The 20,746-nt window shown below is 39.7% G+C and overlaps 1 protein-coding gene across 4 annotated transcripts in view; it reads left to right on the plus strand.

Moving 5' to 3' along the window:
- The window catches only part of CTBP2 (C-terminal binding protein 2), a 276,513-nt gene that overhangs the window by 182,028 nt on the left and 73,739 nt on the right, over window positions 1–20,746 (plus strand). The window contains exon 1 of one of the 4 annotated variants that reach the window (XM_042460082.1): window positions 6,218–7,967. The exons of the other annotated variants lie outside the window; for them this stretch is intronic. Within the exon in view, the coding sequence (XP_042316016.1) occupies window positions 6,218–7,967 (1,750 nt within the window). Of the gene's footprint in view, window positions 1–6,217; window positions 7,968–20,746 lie in introns of those variants that run through there. 4 annotated transcript variants of the gene reach the window in all.

The raw sequence follows: 20,746 nt of genomic DNA on the forward strand, positions 1-20,746 counted from the left end.
ATGTTGCAATGATCCTGATGAGAAGTACCCGATGATGGTATGGGATTAGATAAGTGGCAGAAATTTGGCGGTTGTATGAAAGATGGCACTTCTTTAACTAACTGAAAAGTTAAACATAAAATACATTACCTGTCACTTTTAGACCATTACATTAAAAGTAAAGATTCAAGACGTGTCCGCAATTTAGGTTCTTTCAACTTGCCTGCTAGGGCAATACTTTTTTCTTTCCTTTTCACCACCCACCCCCCGGCCACATTCCAGTATGTTTTAAGAACTTGAATGGAACTGTCCAAAGGCTTGCCAATAATGTAGGAAGAAAGTGTCCCATGGGAATGATGCATTGAAATGAGCCAAACTGTATACTGGCCAGGGGCAATGTTTTGTATATACTCACACCAATTTTACATGATCAACAGAGGACTCAGTAAACAAGGTATATCTTCTAGAGAATTCCCTTATCCTCCTGATTAACAACATCAGTGTATCAAAACTGGGGGAGGGGAGCTGAATTTCCAAGCAAACATGGGTTTTCTACTCATGTTGAATCTACAAAGTTAAATGTATGGTCTGAGCCCTGATTTGTGATTGTGGTGGAATTGAGGTGAATGGAGGGTGTGGCCAGGTTGCTAGGTGGTCACCTAGATCAGTAGTTACCTAGATCATCTGACAGATCCCACCACAGAAGGGTAGGTCCCTTGTTTGTAGTGGTGTTCGGAATGGGCAGTGTTGCCATTTTTTCTTTTTTTCTTGTTTGGATTTGGTGTTCAAATGCACACATAGGCAAGTCAGGATTTCACCTCCCCATTTTCTGCGGGCTTCACTTTATAAAAGTGCAGGTAAGCAATCAGAACAAAGAAAGAACAAAGGCTATTTGATTAAGTGATTATGTGCATGTGTTGCAGGAATTTTTTTTAAAATCCCCCAGTGTAGTCATATAACCAGATATAAACAGTAACAGCAAACACAGACACACAATAGATACACACTCTTGCACCAGTTGGCTGCATAATGGGAGGCCCATGTGGCTTTCCAAAGTGATTTCAGTTTGGGTAAAAGCAGGTGTGTAGGACAGTAAAAGCATCAAACTGGGGCAAGGATACTATGCAGTGGAGTTAAGATACGGCCCTCATGTAGATTCAGCCCTAGCTGTACAAATCATGCCGGGGTGGTGTACTGCTCCCCTTCTGGAACATGGCAGCATAGTTTCTTATATGACTACAGTAGACTGGGGAAATGACCACTGCTGCTATCCCCCCTGCTTATGCAAAACAAAAACAAGGTGTTAGTGGTATAATACAACAGGGTGTTTTGTTGTTGTTGTTACTTTGGGTTTTTTGTTTTTGTTTGTTTTATTTTCTCTATTGCTTCTACGGGTTCTTCAAAGTATGTGGGGAACTTTTGGAAGGATGGGGGCAAAACCACTCCACTTTGCAGCAGTTTTCAGCTGTTTGGGGTAGAGACCATTTGAAAAATCACCTGGAGATTTTGACGGGGGTGGTCTTGGGGGCTTTGGGCACACCACAGCTACATGCAGTATGTGGACCACACTTTGTCCACTGTTGATTCATTTAATATCACACCTTTCTCCCAAGAAGAGACCCAAGGTGGCTTACAACAAGTATAAAAATGAGATAGAGCTGACAAGCAAATGATGGAAAAGTTAAAATATATTAAGCAAGCTATTATATTAAAATGTCATTAATGAAAAATTATAAAATTATTGAAAAACATAATCAGGTAAAAATACAGTAGCCCCTCCCAATTTGCAGGGGATCCGTTTTGGATCCCCGCAAAAATAGCAACTTGCAAATATCCAAATCCCATTGAAAATAATGGAGTGTGCCCCCCATTTTATCCCCCTCTGTTTGCCGCCTGCAAACAGGCAAGGGACGCAGACTTCAAATCTGCAAAAATGGGAGCGGCGAGTGTACAGTGAACTCCCTATGAAAAAGACTTCCTACAACCAGTTAGTCAAATAACTATTCAAATAAATCTTCACCTGCTACTCAAAGGCAAGCAGAGAAGAGGCCTGCCTAGGTGTTATGCCCAAGTTTGTTAAGGGCAACCTGTTTATCCTGTGAGCGTGTAATGAAAACCTCTCCCTCCGTGGACTTATTCAGAGCAGGGCTGACAAAGACATTGAGACACCAAATTTGGTTTTAAACACCATGCATGTAACATTTATTGAATCACAAAAGTAACACAAACATTGATTATCAAGAGCTATTTCACTCACCCATTCATACAATACTCACACACAATTTCCTTCCGCCAAACATTGATCAGATGTTCTTGAAGGTTTGGGATGACACCGTTGCCGCGGTAGATGCCAATAAAATGGAGATGAAAATCCAGGGTCTTTATACTTTTTCTTCTCTCTGGCTCTCTTGCAATATTGCAGCCCATTACGCAATTTCCTCTTTTGGGAGGTAAGACAGGCTGTTCCAAGCAACTTGTTCTGTTCAAAGTCTCTCGTTCTGTTCAGAGCACTCCATTGTCCTGTCACTTCCTCTTCATGGCGACTCAGGAGATAAGTACCTTCCCAGTCATGGTTCGTCACACCTGGACGGCACCCCACTTCAGCTTCCAAGTTCCTCAGACTTTCCTCGCCTCGGTTGCCAAATACCTTCGTCACATAAGTGCTTTGCGTGGAACCATCTTGTTTGGTTCTTCAGCTCTGGGTTTAAGTCAGAACTCACTCATTCGTCTTACATAGGCTCCTGTAGAAAGGAATTGCACAACCTGGGAGCAGCCTAGAAGGCCCTCTCTCATCTCTTTACCAGACAGGCCTGTGATGGTGTTGGGACTGAAAGAAAGTCCTCCTTTGAAAGTTCATAAGACTCAGATAGGAGCATTCTGGGAGATATAGCCTGGACCATTCCAGAATAACATTCTGCAATGTAAGTACCCAGCCACATCCAATGCCATTAAAATGGGCACACAAGGATGGTTTTGTATGGGACCTGGATAATCATGACAGAGGCATTGCTGCCAATATGGAGCACCCATTATGGCTGCCCAGAGCCAATTGAACCCTCAGGCTAGGAAAGGTTCTCAGCAGTACAACAGCAGCAGCAACATAAATAACATTGCAGCTATTATTTTCCTTCAAACCTCCCTCCCCCAATTCTCATAACATTTCCTCATTTTCTCAATAGCATGATCTAGCACAACTCCATCGCTGCACTGCCTCCTAGCTCACTAGTGAACAGCCACACTCGGTATGACTTCGGAACTCCCTCTCCTGGCCATTCTAGGGCTCTTGAAAAAACATATGTTTTATTAGGTAAAATAGACCAAAATACATTTTAAATTAAAACAAACATGTTATGCTAATCCTAGTTTAAAGCACCTACTAAATCTTCTCTCTGACCTGACACAACAAACCATTTCCGAAAAGATGCTGTACAGATGGAAAGATTACTCAACAATGTTTAACCCCAGAGTCTATGAGGAGGGGGGAAGTAATACCAAAATCAGGCCAAAAAAAAATCACTCCTTTCCCTTCCATGTAAAAATGGGGGTGGACCACTTCCCCCAATCTGATTTGGGTTATAATGACAGAATGCAATTTCCCTGACCCAGAATTAACATAGGGCTGCTCCCATGACCTGGAAGAAGAAAGGTAGATAAAGCAGCATCCAAAAATTCTCTATATGACTATTTAGGTAACTCTAAGAGACTAGATCCCCACTATTCTTTTTTCCCCTGCAACTAATAGGTTGCCTTGGAAAAATTGTTTTTGAAACAAAGAGAATATTATGGTACAAGATGGGGAACTGAGGAAAGGTAGCAGAAGTTCCACTGGGCATGCTGAGGCTGCTTGTACAAGCCCTAAGGAGTTGTTTTGATTCAAGCCATAATAAAATGACATGAAACAAGAAAAGAGATCAGTGAATGGCTGGTGAGACAGGAACAAAATAATGGAGGTCATTCCCTTTTTAGAAGCTGGGTGAGTTCCTCTGTGCTGAAGCTGTGCAGGAGGACAAAGGTAGCTTTTAAAATCATTTTAAAAAGAAGATTAAAAGTTTGGAGAATGAGATGGAGGAATTTATCTCTGTTCAGCATTCAAAATACTGTAGTGGACAATCTTCAATAGCATATGCAAAATCATGTTCTACACAGCTCACATGCAGCACAAATAGTTCATCTCAATTGTGCTCTGATACCTGGGCTAGCACCCATAGACCTGATCCAGTAAAATATTGGTTAAATTGGATTTCCTGTCAGTTGCCAATCAGATATTTTTAATGCAAGAATAATCTTGTCCAGAGCCATTTTTAAGTATGTTGTGTCTGCATATAAATTTCTTAGTACAAATCCCCTTCATCACACACTGTCTCCTGCAGTTGAGAGAGAGCGAAGAGGAGGAGGAGGGATTACTAAAACATCCCATCTGTATTTGGGTCAGAAATATAGCCCAGAGGTATTTGTATGATAGATGCATTAGACTGCATTAGTGACTTAGCTATCATAATAGCACAATACGCCATCATGTGATGGCTGGGCTTCAAACACTTTAATATGGATTAGCCCTAAAAATGCTGATAACAACAACAATAACAAAAAGTGCTGGTTTTATTCCTCAAAATCTCAAACTAATATTTGCATCAATGCTACTTGTACTTGAAACATTATAAATCCCTCAGTATGTCCTGTAGTTTTATTCCCTTTTAATACATTAGCCATAATATATAGTAAATATTTGCTTTAATGATATTTTTATTGGTTCTTCCAACAACAAGGATTTTTAAAGTCTGACTAGACTAGAGCCTTTTTAATTTTGTAATGCTTTTACTTCTTTGGTGGTCTTCATAAAGTTTATATTGTAACCTTCTAGAATGTTAAAGTATAGAAATGGCTAGCAGGTTTACAAAGAGTGAATACCTCTTTCTAAATCTTTTCACCTTTGTTACATGAATGTATTATCATTATCATTATTATTATTATTATTATTATTAACCTTTATTTATAAAGCGCTGTAAAAATGTACAGTCCACATAGGCAAAAAGATGGCACAGAATATAAGTTTTGTCTACACTGTGTATGCATTTGTGTGTGCACACACATGCATTGATCTGTCTATATGATTGCATGTATGTATGTAAACATTGTACCAAGAGCCCATAGGCATAATCCCATCTTCTCTTTGGATTTCATAAAACCAAGGATTTAGAGCCTTTGATCCTCTCTCTTCTCTGACCTCTTCTCAGGTCTTAAAATTATAAATTCCAGATTACACCTCTGCAATTTTCTTTCCTGGAATGATGAAAGGATTTGAGAATTATGGTAATAATACAAAGAATCTTTTTGGAGAATAATTAGTGAAGCTAGTTGAAAACTGGCCTCTCTTATTCCCTGTTCCTCCCACCTGCTCCCCCAGTAGAGAGAGTGTGTGTGGGTTGGTGCACCTGCATATAGTGTACAGTGTTCATAAAGTATTGCACAGATGCCTGCCTATCTTGTTTCTGAGCATGATCTTATATGTTTGGATATCCTACTTCTTGGGGCTGGGATGGCTGCTGCTATTTAATATGTCCTTAGCTCTGTGTGGTGGATTAGCATTTCATCAGGATGGATTAAGATTGAAATGACATTGACGCTCCCTTACCATCCCCCATCTCTTCCCTCCTCCTGCTGGAGGTTTCTGCCAAGAAAGAGGGATGGTATGATTTTAAAGAAATCCCATGATATGCATAGGTAACATACAACAACACTAACAAAAACAGCATGTGATAGCTATGATCGGAGGAGTGATTTATAACTGATAGGCTGGTGCACTAGGTTGCATCAGGCTAAAATGGTGTCACATGGAACAAAAGCTTTAAGGGTTTTATTTAGCCTTTAATCCTCACACACTGTTTGACTAGTTGTCCATGTGAGCAAGCCATCCCGAGCAGGAAGGGATAAACCATCTGGATTAAGTACAGCAGCCCTTTTCCGTGTCTGAATTGTACAGAAAAGATCTTTCCATTCTACAGTTTTTGGAGCTGGACTGAGTTACTGTTAGGTCTTTCTGTTTTGCCGACTAAAGTTTCGAAGAATTAATAATTCAAGCAGTACTTTGAAACAGTAAACCACCTGTTGGGCTGTCTCCTGAAGCCACAGAAGGATTTAGATACAGTGCGGTTTTGTTTTTGTTTTTTATGCGTGCAACTGAAGATTCAACAAGAGAGCTTGCTTTTCCGTACTTAAGCTGAATATTCACGGGGTTCCAATGCCAATTCCAAGCAAACATATTGGCCGCTCTCAGAGCTGGGATGCTGCAGGATGGTATGAAGGCAACTGGGAAAATGAAAACACATTTGAATACCAGAGACCTCCAGGGAGAAGGAATTCCCTAACTTATGGTGGCGAGGGAGTTTGGTATGAACAGCCAACACATAGACCACATGATATCATCTTACAGGGAGGTGCTGAAATGAAACAAGAGCCATATCCATACCAGGAGCCAACTTTTAACCAAGGTCCTTTACGGAAAGGTTCTGTTCCTGACTTCGCTTACTATGACAGACAGCCTGCGATGTCTTCACGGAGTTCCTTGCCACCTCAGGATTACTACAATGACCCATCCTTAGCGGCTAGATCACCTAAAGATCCACGCTACTATAGAGACCACATGATAAACAGACCATTATCGAATTACGGGATGCCTAGTGCCAGATTGGCTTGGGATCAGATGCAAGTACGGTCACCTGCCCCACATGAAGCAAACCGCTTGTATAGAGATCCTGTGACTCAAATGGTCCCTGAAACACAGAGGATTCGAAACAGAGATCCTTCTCCAGCAAGGTATGGTGTTGAACCTCCTAAACCTAGATATGGCTCAGAACCTACACCCTTTTCTAATCGGCAGGTTTATAATGACACAATGGACAGATCTATGGATTCAGCAGCAAGCAGGCAAGTTACTCCAACATGTTTGGTAGTCGACCCAAATTCAGCTCCTGCACCTGATGGAAATGTCATTCTGCCTGGTACTCCAGTGAACCGTGGCTATGGACCTGTCAGAGAAAATGTCAGTGCAAAGGTTCCTTACGATGGCTATGAAACTGCCACTACTCCCTCTCACAGTCAGATAACTGCACCTTTTCCAGGACAGGATATTAAAAGGAATGTGGATCCAGAGTTCCTAGCACTTATGCGTTCAGAAGGAATATCTGAAAGTACACTCAGTGCCTTGCTGCAGCAAGGATTTGATTCTCCAAGCATGCTAGCTGTGATGGAGGACAACGATATAAAATCAGTTGCTCCAAATCTAGGGCAGGCAAGGGTGCTTTCTCGGATTGCTCATACGTACAAAACAGAAATGCAGCTGCAGAGGCAAGATAGGAAAAGTACCATCATGCGTCCAAGACACAGATCAAATAGCTTTAGTCACCGTGGTGAGTTGCTCCAGAATGAGTATGGAATGCTTCCTGCCACCAGCCCTATGGCTGATGGTGCAGCAGTGCACCAGCCACCAGTTCCTTCAATGCAGCCAGTGTCTCCAAGAGTGTCAGAATTAACTCGCCGCCCTTCTAGTGCCCCAACACAACATCTTCTGGAAACTGCAACGTACCCTGCATCTGGCCTGCCTCATCAAGGTACCCCTTTTCTTCCCAGTTATGCGTATGGTGCTTCTAGCCCATGTAACATGCATGCTCGACAAGCAACTGGCTATTCTGCTCCAGCAGGAGTACCTATGAATGCTCTACAAACAAACCCACATCCAAGTCCCAAAACAGCATATTCAACCACATACACAGTGCCCATGGAGCTGATGAAGAGGGAAAGAAATCCACAATTGTCCCCAATGCACAGTCCTCACAACAGCCCCCAACTCCTTCGAAAGCAAGGGGCCCAAATAGAATCCAGCCTGGGGTCAGTAGGACCAAGTTATCCAATGCAGCATTCGCCGTATCAGAAACTCACAAGACGCACCGGGCCACCAGTCATTGTCTCCACCATGGCATCGCCTGAGCCAAGTAATTATTTTCAAATATATTACTTTGTAGTTATTTAGAACTCTTATAGTTGTGTTTAGTTTTTTAAATTTTTTAGAAAAATATTCAGTGTTCTAATAACTTTAGAAAGAAACTATTAAACAGATAGTCTCACATATGAGTATAAGAGGACATTAAGTTACTCTATATATAATAAATCATGCTACCTCTGGGATTAACGGTGTGATTTAATTGAGGGATGTTTTAAAAAATTCCTGTTGGCAGCAAGTATGCCAAAATCATTGTTCCACAATGAATCATGGATTTGTTTCTTCCAAGAAACACAGGATTAGATACTATATACTTTCTGGGCAATTAGGCAGAAGGATCTCATTTTTAGACTTACTTCTCCCAATTGTTATTAGCATAGGTTTATTTCTCAGGGGAAATGGTCAGTATTTCTTTAATGAAATGTATCAAGTAACTAATTATGCAATCTTGAATCTGCCCAATTTAGGTAGTAATTCTTTTTCCGTGTTTCCTCCTGATCTTACTTCTCTTCCTCTTCTTCCTTCTGCTCTGTGATGTGTCCCAAATAAAATACAATGCTGTTAAATTCCTGTTGGAAATACGTATGAGTATATTTTGTTAACTTATGAGTTAACAAAATAATTCTGCATTTATTGATAAAGCCAATCATTAACCATCAAAGTGATAAATATGCTTTGCCTGCACTCCCTTTCCTCCTTGCTGCTTTTTAATCTAAGTTTTTGAAGTTGGCAATGTTAACCAAACACAGAGTTGAAGAATTCATTTAGCAACAAGAGAATATAAGATTTGACACTGAGTATGGGAATATGGTCAAGAACAGTCTCAATTAAACAGTTACAGTTTCTCTTATTAGTAAATTAGTTTCTCTTATAAGTAAATTAGTAAATGTTGCTAATGTTGCAGTGAATATTATGAATATATTTACATTGGTCATCTACTTGGGAGTAAATCCCATTGAACTGAGTGGAATGAGTGGAATTGAACTGAGTGCAATCTTACTCATATTTATGTAGTATTCCCTTGTGAATTCAGTGAGCTTAGTAAACAGTCCTATGAATGAGCTGCATCTCTCATTGAAAAGCATAGACTAAGAAAAATCCCAACAAACGCAACCCTTAACAATGACCACTATTGAACTACATTGAATAATATTTAAGTTCCATTCATTTCAGCTCTCTTCCATTACAGTTAAGAGATTGATATGATATGAATGATATGCCCTCGTCTGTGTATGATCCCTGCCTTGCTTGTTGATGCTATTGTTATTGTCTGATGTTGGAAATTTTATTGTTTTTAGCTGCTTTTAATTGAATTTGATATAAACACTTTGTGCTGTTATTTAGTCTGTAACCCCGCTTCGATCCACCAAGAGAGAGGGGGAAACATAAATAAATTTATTGTTGTTGTTGTTGTTTAAAAATGCCTATTTGGGCTGGATTGTATCCTAGAGTATCTCATTTATATACATAGAAAAAAATTTAGTAGCCAGGTATAAAAGGGATAAATAAGCCAAAAATATCTAGAGGACATAGTTAGAGAATGCTGTTTTGTTTAAACCCAAACACTTTGTGTATAATTATATTAAAAACTGCATAAGAGGGGTTTTTTTGTAAGTAAGCCCTATTGAAAAAAATTGAAAATGTCGAAATGTGTAAGTTGTGAGACATAATGCTGCATTATGAATTTTTAAAATGCTTATTTTGCTAAAATATAAACTTGCTGACTCTTTTAGTAATGTTGGAAGAGGACTCATGATTTTAGTGGAGGCAGCTGGCACTAACTAGATAGTTTTTGGAAAATGCTCAATAGTTCCAGTATAATTTATGATACAAATCAAGAATTTTTCAGTTTTGAGCGATAAAATGATTATTGAAAAGGCTGGCTCTAGTCTCATCCATTAACCTAGTGCCTCTTTAATTCATCATTTAGTGAGAAAAAATCTCTACCTCAACCATGGAGGGGGTAGAAGGATAGAGTTAGAAATAAAAACAAACAGTGGCAGAGGGCAGTTATACTGTACCCAAAAGCTTTTAGTATTTTCCAGTAGCTTGTGAACACTGGGAATGTTTATATATTCTTAGGGCAAAGGCAGACTTCATTCTTAACATGGTGGAAATGGTATGAAAATGGTGGACATTATTTGTTCTGAAAACAAATGCCTCCGAATACATTTGTCTTCATTCAGAATGTTATATATCCATGATATTTTATAGTAGCTATCTTTACTTTTTACACTTTCATTGCTCTCTTTTAATTGTATATTTGGGAGGGGGTTGAGAAATGTATCACTGGTTTCTTTTTTACACTGTTAGTCTAATATAAGACAATACCAACAGCATTGCTGAGATGCAGAGCAGCCTCCTTCTTGAGTCAGATTCTTTCTCTACCACCAATTCATTTGCATGAGGATGACATTTGTTGCTCCAGTAATTTCATCTGATAATGGCCAGCTTGCAAAGCGGATCTGAAAACATATTCCTTAATTATGTGTTGCTAAGCAACGTGAGGGTTTGGTCATAATCACAGAAAGATTATCTTTCTATTGAAGTCACTGAAAAGGTTTAGCTGAAGTAGGACCTTCAGCTAAAATTTGTCTCCATCCTTGTTTTGTTCTGCTTTTATCCCTTGCCCAAAACAACGAAGGAAGGTATTTTTCCCATCGTCTTAGAATGCATATTTAACTAGGAGTCAAGGTAAGATCCATTGTAAAGAAAAAATGTGAATGAAACGAGAGTTCCATGATAATTTAATTAGGCAGAAATCTATGTCTTTATGCAAAACCATTTCTTAGCCAACATATTCAAATGATGACTTGATGTACATAACATAACCTCACATTTAACGCAATTTGGGATGCAAAATTGGCTAAATTTATACCAAACTGGCCAAAGTGTAACATCCATACTTTATATTATATTTTATGACAGCAGAAAGAGATGAACACCAATGGAATATTTTTGCATATTAACTTTTAAAAATGTGGGGGAAAGAGTTAGTTGAAAAACTCTAATTCTAACACATTTCCTAAGCTCACTGAATTCACAAGGGACTACTACATAAATGTGAGTAAGATTGCATTGTTAATCCATATTGATATGTGCTGATACTCACCCATATATGTGTGTTGATATGTGCAGATATCTTGCCCATTAGATTTTAGTCATTTTGTTTTTGACTACAGTGTTAGCACATGAAGCATTGTTTTTATCATGTGTACATTTATAATATATAAACTCCAACATATGCTTTATAACTTGTACAATTTTAATAACGTTGATTTTAAATAGGATTTTTATTGCTATCATAGGTAATACTTAGGTTGCAGTTCCATATTAGCAGAGGTTAAACTCCACTGAAGTAAAACAGTGGGAGTGACTTTGAGGAACATGGATCACATTGTGCTGGTTGGATCCAGAACTCCTTCCATTTGTAGTAGGGGCAAAAGAGGAGATTCATCACTAGAGAAAGAAGTAAGGGAGAGGTAGTATTTTGCCAGTTTCATTCCACAGGTCCACCTGAGCCACCTTCCACATTGTTCTGCAGGGGCTATCAACTTTCTAGACCAGATTTTTTGAAGGTATGGGGACTATAAGGAAAAGAGCAAATAAACAAAAATTATTTTCCCCACTCCTCTCTCAAGAAGCTAGTGAGAAATCCTTGCATTTAGTACATTTGTAACTTACAGATTTTTTTTAGTTAGAGTTACAGCAAAGCATTAATCATATTTATTGGCAGAAAAGTAGTATTATATTAGTAGTAGTAGTGATTACAATTAATACTAATGTAAAGAGCCCACTTTACTATACATGACATGCATATGGTACGTGTATATGTGTGGCAGAAGACAAAAACCAAGGCATCTGTACTAAATTGTAACAACGTAGGGAATCAATAGATGGAAGGGAGGGAAGGGTGAAACAAAGATAAGGACTGAATATGAACAAATGCAATTCCATGTAATTTGCATCATGAACTCAGCCTGCTTAAATTAAGCCACTGAACGGAACCCAGTTCGCAATTTTGATATGTTCCTGTTTTTCATTTCATTGTTTGATCCATATATCTAGATGCATAGTTGGATCCAAACATAATGGTTACAATAGTAGTCTTTGCATTTGGGAAGGGATATAAATAATGTTGTAATAGTTTAATTTTGTTTTAATTTAACACTTTTATATGTTTTTAATTCTACTGTTTTAATCTTGTAAGTCGCTCTGAGTACCAGTTTTGGGTGGGATACTACTACTACTACTACTAATAATAATAATACCTCCAAATGTTGTCATTGAAACACCCCATTGATTTATTGATTTATTTTGGAACAAAAATTGTGCTGACAAAATATTCACTACAAAGTTCTGAAAGGGGGAAGATTGTTTTTAAAGTGCAGAAAACTTACTAGATTCATTCCTGTGTGAAAGAACAAAAGAAGGGAAGATTGGCATCCCTACTGTTGAGCCGTTTTAATTGGTTGGTTTTAAACAAGGGTAATCCTGTTGTTGTTTTAAAATTCTTGTTCAGATTTTTATTGTTGTTGTTGTTGTTCAGTAGTTTTGAAAGCTGGTGTGGCGCATTGACTGAAAATATGATTATTGTGAATCTCTCCTCTAGTATGAACTCACTAGAAGGCCTTCGGCATGCCACTCTCTTAGTCTCATTTCCCGCTGCCCATTTTGCAATATGGGGGATAATCATGCTGACTGCTAGATACAACTAAAGCACATAATGCATGCAGTTCTCTCACTAACACAAATCCAGTTTTAAGTTTTATTAGTAGCAGTGTTGTCTTATTACTGTTACTGCTTTTGTAAGTTGCTTCCAAGTGTTACTATTGCAAACAATGTGACAGATAGGTTTAAAAATTAAAAAAATTAAATAAATTGCTATAGTATGAACAGAGACCCATAGGCGCGTTACAGACGGCCCAGAAGGGGCCGTCTTGCATCGCCGCCGGTTGCAGCGTCCGGGAACCGCAGCAGCCAAACGGCACAGTTCCCGGACGCTGCCAAGAAGGAGCGCGAAAATTGCGCTCCTTCTTGCTCCCCGGAAGAGACGCCGCGAGGTGCTAGTCGCGCACTAACGGCGTCATTTCCGGGGCACGACGTGCGGACACAGAGCGTCCGTTACATCAAGATGGCGGCGGCTGTGTGGAACGGCTGCCACCATTTGTTACGGACTCAGTCCGTGCTAGGGTTAGGGGCATCTGGAAGAGACGCCCCTTTCTAACCCTAGCACGGACGAGTCTGTCCTAGGGTGCCCGTTTATAACAGGCCATAGTAACTTTTGTGTTACTAGAGCTACTTTATTTAGAACTCATTAAATGTTGAAAACTGTAAGGCTTTAAGACATTGTGAAAAGCAAAAGGGAGCAGTCTTCATGTTTGTGCCACTCTTACTGCTATTTGAAGTTTGGAAAAATACAATTTGGTTTAGAGAAATACAATGAGGCCAGATCAAAATAAAACAGTTTATTCATGAACTTAGTTTGAACCTATCATGGGATTGGACTGTGGTCATAAAAAGTTTGTGACTTCCAAACTGGGAGAGTCATTTCCAAATTCTCTGCCCCCAATCTTGATACTCTGTAACATCACTAATAAAGACTGGCTGAATGCTGATTCCTTTGCCAAGTAATTCTCTCTGAAAATGTAAAAGATTAACCTTGCTAACCCAGCACTGACAACTTTTTAAAATGCCTTTCATACCAAGCTTGTAGCTGCCACTGTTTCAAGCTTTGGCTAGAAAAACAGTTGGAGAGCATGAAAAACTGGAAGAGCCATGAATTTAGACTTTAAAATAATCTCTTTAAATTGATGATGAAGTTATATGAGACTTATGACACATTTACAGTAGTTAACAATATGCAAATGGATCTTGTAGCACCTTAGAGACTATGGCCCGAAACAATTCAAACAAAGCAGCTACCAGACATTGCTGGAGCATGGCGTTCAGATGACATACTCTTCCAAAGCAGCCGGAAGCTGCTTCAAAGCTGTGCTAAGGCAGCAAATAGTCAGGCCTTTTAGGAGCAGATAAAATCCACTTCTGCCACTGGCCGCTTGGGACTGCAGTGGCATCCTACTTCAAAAGTGGACTGTACAGTCATTGTGGTCCTGGTACAAATTGGGGCCAGAGTGGCCATGGGCCACTTCTTCCAGGCCCTTTGTTTCTCAGCACTATCTGAAAGAGATCCTGTGCATATGAGGAAGTAGGCCAAGTCTATGAAAGCACATGCTGCCAACTTCTTTCTTTCAGTTAGTTTCAGAGGTGGTAGAAGCTCACTTTGCATACTGATTTTCCACGTTGGCACAACTATGTCTTTGAGTTTTACCACCATAGAAAGTAGTTAACAATTTAACCAAAAGGCTGTAAATATATGGTTGGCTTAAGTCTCAAACTTGGAAGAGTTACTTTTTACATTACAGTTCTCAACATCCCACAGCCATCATTGTCACTGGCCACACTGACTGGGACACTCAGAGTGTTGTAGTTCAAAACGTAACTGTTTCACACTTGGTTTTGCTATGTTTAGATGTTCCTTCCATAGTTCTTAGGAAGTATACAGGAGGGAATGGCACCACAGTTTGATCCAAATTTGTTTCAACTATCTAGAGTTAGAAAAAGCTATGCTTTCCCTAGTTTATATGTGCTAAGAGACTGCGGATTATGCAAAGTCAAAGCAGAATCTGTTCCCCTCTCACATATGAACAAGGGAAACAGAAAAACAAGAGAGTGTTTGAGTTTGTTAGCATTATACTGGCACTATAACCAAAGTGAATGTTGAAAGCCAAGTTCAGCTCCTGCTTTCAAAACTAATGGAAAGGTAACTGTGGTTAATGTTGATTTTGGTTGGCTGCAGTATACTTACATAACTCAGTTCTGTAGTTACAAATGCAGAAGGATTATTAACACAGAAGAAGGAAGAGCAAAGCAGCCCACAGCCCAATTCTAATCCCTTAACCATGGTTAAGAGGCTGGCAGCATTATGTCTACCTTAGGCTTATAAATCTTACTTGATCTGCACATTGTCCTGACAAACTATACCCAGTAACACCCCAGTGTTAATCTGGGTATGGCTTGGGCTTGCTATGCCCCAAAGTAGAAGAACAAGTAATGACAACACCAGATTCCAGATAAAAATTATTTAATGCAGATGGCACTTAAGGTGTCCAAATGCTGCTTGCATTGTGAATAAAGAACATGCACAATTTCATCTTTATAAATCACAGGCAATTTTAGAGACAAACAGAATTGTCAACTCCTTGAATTATTTCTTTTATCTTCCAGATGTAAAATGGCTTCACAGATTTTAATAAATATCACTATATAGAGTGCCTGTATACATTTTGAGAGCCTACTAAAATAGTAAAGCCTGTCTTTTGTTGCTGAATATTGGCCTTCTCCAGCTGTGTATTTTATCAGTGATACATGACGATGTAAATAGGATGTTGATGAAAGGTGATGAATTATATTACTGATTTGTAATTAAATTATGGGTGTTGAAGGCTGGCTTCTCTCCTCTTTTGTTCTAAGCAGGAAGGCAACTAAATATTAACTCCTGCTCTTCACTCACTTTCTACTCTCTAATGCATATCCTTTCATTACCACCATGGAAAGACACCTATCATATTTGTGCATCCTTCTCTTTTTCATAAAGACACATTCAACTCATTTTCAGCCATATATGTACAGACAAATGTTACACATAATGGTGTCACAGATATCCATATCGAGCAGGATGCTGTGAGTTGTCTTAAATTAGTGGATCCCCCTTGACTCCCTTTCATGGCCCTGAAGTGAATGTGGAATGGAGGCCACGGAAATGCAAATAAAACTCTTTAGTGTTTTGCTAGTCAGATTTCCATGTCTCTCTGTCACTTTTAATTTTACCCCTAAAGGGCTTGGTGAGAGTTAGATAGTCTTCAAAACATAAAGGATTATGAATTGAACAAAGTCCATACCATATTGTGAAGCTGTTTCATGTTCTAAATTGCCTAATCTCGCTCTGTTTCCAGGCTGCCTTTTTCTTTTTGAAGAAGTTAGCCTCTTAGGTAGGCTTCCTTAGTCAAGAAGTAATAGATTATCTTGAGTATTTACATATTCTATTTGAAGAACAATTTCTTGTTTTGTAAGTATGTGGGATTATATCAAGCTCTGTATTGGTTACTTTCAGCCCCAGGACACATTGTGCATGTTCTCCATATGGTAATGGTGTGTGTGTGTGTGTGTGTACACTACAGTAAGTCAAACCTAATTAGTACTTGGATGGAAGACTGCCAATGAATACTAGGTACTGTAGTACCTATTTCAGAGGAGGGAACTGGCAAAACCACTTTAAGTATTCCTTGCCTAAGAAAACGCTGTGAAATTCATGGGATCACCATAGGTCAGTAGGTGACCTGAAGACACAAACACACACGCACACCTAGAATAACTGTATGATCAAATGATATATAAAGTTCAGTGTGCTGATCTCTGATGATTACATATTTCTCTCTAATTGTAAGATTGTCTGAGCGAATAGCATATTTGTGCACATTTGAACAAATTTGTATAATTGAATAATTGATCAAAAGCAAAGAGTTTAAAACATTTTGAGTGATTTATGGCATCATTTTGTCAGAGATTTGGCTATGTAAGATGTTTCCTTTCTAATAAAGTGGACATTGCCAGTTAATACATTAGTCAGATATATTCCTAAGCTATTTGTTGTTGTTTTTATAAAATAAAGTATTTGGCTATTCTAGTTACAAAAATTAAGCAACTAGAATTAATGCAACAATATTCATATATACACACAGAGACATACACAGTCACTCACATATAAGTATGCATATTATCAGTGGATGTATCTTGCTTACCTTAGGTCAAGCAAGAAGCATAGTTTAGGTTAGTATAGGTTTTTTGGAAGGATTACTGGTTTAAGTCATATTTTTTAAATACATGACTATTTTTGTTTATTTTTAGAGTTAATTCTGATGGTAATTCTAATTAATATTGTTGCTGCTATCATAAAAGTTTTTACAGTATTGAACTGCAGAGTAGCTTAATGCTGATGATGACATACTGAATTGGCTGTACTAATTATTTTGACTTATTGATTTACTATAATATATTGAATTAAGTTGGAAAGACAGGAATGAAAACTGAATCCCATTGGTGGGATTCAATGATATGTACACTGAGAAAATGAGATTCACTAGTCTTAATAAAGTGAATATGGAAGTCCTAAAGTCATCTATATATTATAGGTGATTTTAAAAACAAACAGCACATCGCACAAATTTGTTCTCGATCTTGGAAGGACAGCTAATCAGTAACATGTATGTTTGCTTTTAAACTGTTTTCTCTTATTGCTGCATTAACTAGTTTCAAACAGGATGGTTTATTAAATCTGAGGCATAGTTAGCATGGATAAGAGGAGACTCATACTGACTGAAGAATTCTCTAGGATTTCTAATACAGACATGTAAGGACAAGTTGTTTCATACTGTAGCTGTCTCATAGGATACTAGAAATAAACTCCATAAACCCTTTGGTGGGCCTTTGGTACTGTATCTGCTGGGTTTTGGTTCCGGGACCCACAGTGGATACCAAAATCTGTGGATGCTCAAGTCACATAATATACAATGGTGTGGTAAAATGCTGTCCCTTATAAAATGGCAAAACCAAGGTTTGCTTTTTGGAATCTATGGCGCATTACACACCGCCATTTACTACGCGCTACGCGCGTCATAGGATTAGGAAGGGGCGTGCTAGGGTTAGGAAGGGTCTCACCTTCCTAACCGGCCCTGTTCCTAGGACGCGTGGAGCGTGTAGTAAATGGTGGCGCCCATCCACATGAGCGCCGCCATATTTACATCTTGGATACACAGCGTCCGGATGTGGCGCAGCGGAAGTGACGCCGTGAGTATGCACCTCGCGCCTTGTGGCACCACTTCCGGGGGCCAAAAAGGAGCGCCATTTCGGCGCTCCTTTTTAGCTGCACCAGGAAGCCTCGCGGTCTGGCCGCCAGGGCTTCTTGGCGTAGCTAATGACGGTGGTGGCAGACTGCCCACTTTAGGGCAGTCTGTAACGCGCCTATGTTTGTTTCAGAAACTTTAAAGCTGCGCATGGATAAAGAATCGGTGGATACAGAGGCCTGATTAGTTTCCATTACTGATTTTTATGAAATGAAAACTGACTCACAATGATCTGAATAGATTGTTGCAAAAACATATGTTTGGATTGGAAATTATCCTATGGAAAACAAGCCAAGTCCATGGCATGACAGGCACAATTGTGGTTCTGATTCATTACTATGTGCCTGATTTCCTTTTTCATTGGATCTCATTGCTATATCTTGAATTACTTGCAGGAAGTACTGTAATATGAATCTTACAATGGGGAGGTGTTGTTGTTTTCTTAAATTTAAAGAGTTTCTCTTTCAAAGTATTGAAAACATGCACAAGTAATTTATTATCTTTTAATGGAGTTTGGAAAGTCTTTTGTCCAAAATTCTAGGTAGAAGCTGCAAATCAGTGTGGGTTAGAGTGGAAATTATATGACTCTTCAGGTGGTGTTGCACTGCAATTCCTAGTATTCCTCACCATTGGCTATTATGGCTAAGGCTGTTGTGACTTCCAGACCAACAGCATCTGGAGGGCTGCATGATTCCAACACTTTTGTAGATACTTATTAGGGTGGGTCAGTGTGACAATTTCCTTTATTTGATTCTGTCATGTTGGTGGTGTGTAAATAACTCACTGGCATAAAAATGCAACATTCCTACTTTTAGCAGCATAACCATACTTTGGCACAAGCATCTTTCATTGAATGCTTGTTTTCATTCTAGACTTTATTGTTTATTCTTTCCAACGGTCACTGAAAAAAGAAAATGGATTATGAACTTAGTAGCCCTGTCAGTGTGTGGCATGGTTCATCAACACTTTTCATATCTTTTCCTTGCAATATCCTCCTTTTTAATAAATCTTCTCATCAAGTATCTACAGCTGCAAGCCAGACCTTGTTTCCCACTTCTTACAGAATGTGGACACATTGCTAAGAATTTTCCATGCCAGTGAATGACTTCTTGACTAACGTGAAAGGCATAAATATAGGAAGCTCTTACATCAGACCGTTGGTCCTCCCCACTCAATACTGTCTAAAATGATTGGAAGAAGCTGCCCAGGGTTCAGATGAAAGAGTGACAGTCAAAAATGGAATGGACTAACATGTTTCAGGGAATCCTTGCCAAATTCATTGGACCCACAGGCATAAACATAAAACAAGGCTAACAGCTGCATTTTAGTTAGGAAAATGTGGTCTTCAGGTGGTGGAAATATCCACTGAACTGTAAGTGGTGGAAGTGTCAAAGAAATGTTAATACAGGGAGCTTCAGAGTGGTTGGCAGATAGGAGGTGAAAAAATCTGGAGGAATTTGAAAATGTTTGGTGTGGGTTCTTGGAGCTGGATTTACATTAAAGGCCACTTGGACAGTGATGCTTTACAGAGCGCCCAAAAAGGGCGCTCTGCCGGTGCCCATGTTTGCTGCGCAAGAGAGCCACAGCGGACAAACCGCACTTGCAGCATCACAACTGCACCGCGACGTGCAGACGCTAAGTGTCTGTCACGTCAAAATGGTGGCACCCATGTGTATAGGGTGCCGCCATTTTACACCCCCAGTACATACTAGGGGTGAGGCCTGATTGGACCTGCGTCCTCGGCCAACCCCTAGTATGTACTGGAGGCAGAGCAAAGGCCTGTCTGTAACAGGCCAGTGCTAGGTAGCTCTGGAACTCCCTCTTTAGAGATGCCAGGATGGCTCCATCTTCGTTTTCTTTCCAACGGCAGATAACATTTTTTTGCCTCCAGGCCTTCACATATTGATATGTGAGCTGTTTTGCTTTTGTTTTAAAGCGTTTTAAATTCTTAAATTTTAATAATGTAATATTTTTAATTGTATAATTGTTTTTTAAACTTTGTATTTTTAATGTTTTATACTGTTTTAACTTAGGCGGGATACAGACGGGCAAAAAGGGGTGTGTTCATGACGTCATGAAGGTATAGCCTTCAGACAGCCCTTACCTGAATGCCGCCATGAACACGCCCCCGCACGCCCCAAGCGGGAAGAAGCGGCATTAAAAAGGTGCTGCTTTTCCCCGCTTCTTTTCTATATAGTGCGCAGCTGCGCATCTCTGTCTGTAAGCTGCTGCACCGGTACGCCAGAATTGCTATGCCGCTAATTTAAGTTGCCCATTTAAAAGCTCCGTGTCTGCTGCATCGCATAATGAGTTGGGGTCCTGGAACATGCGCAGTTTGCAGTCAGGCTTTAATTGCAGCGTCAGCTGCCATGCAGGTGTGGAAGCTGCAGCACAGCTGCAGCGCATTTTAAGACTCGTAACCCTAACCCTAACCCTAGAGCTGCATGTACGCATGCGCTGCTAGAGTCGTGGAAAGTTTGGAATTTAAAGTGCACCCCTACACACATTCCTGCGCCATTTTCACCTAACAATAAAAAAACGCTAAAACTTTAAATATTTACATATGTACAAAGGAGGTGATGGGGGATGGCAGGGGGACAGCGGTGGCAGGGGGGACAGCTGTGGCTCTGCATTGCAGATTCAGCAAGAGCGCAGGGACCAAAGGAGAGGAGGCATCCATGATGCTGGTGACACTGGCAACGTGCCAGCGGACAAGGATGCCAACACCAGCTGATCACCAGCTGGCAGGAGACCACCTTTGGTCTTGGCCAGGGCGGGGGAAAAAGTTTAAAGGGGCTTGGGTGCTTTA

Source organism: Sceloporus undulatus, chromosome 3, assembly GCF_019175285.1.
Source record: "Sceloporus undulatus isolate JIND9_A2432 ecotype Alabama chromosome 3, SceUnd_v1.1, whole genome shotgun sequence".
Taxonomy (NCBI): domain Eukaryota; kingdom Metazoa; phylum Chordata; class Lepidosauria; order Squamata; family Phrynosomatidae; genus Sceloporus; species Sceloporus undulatus.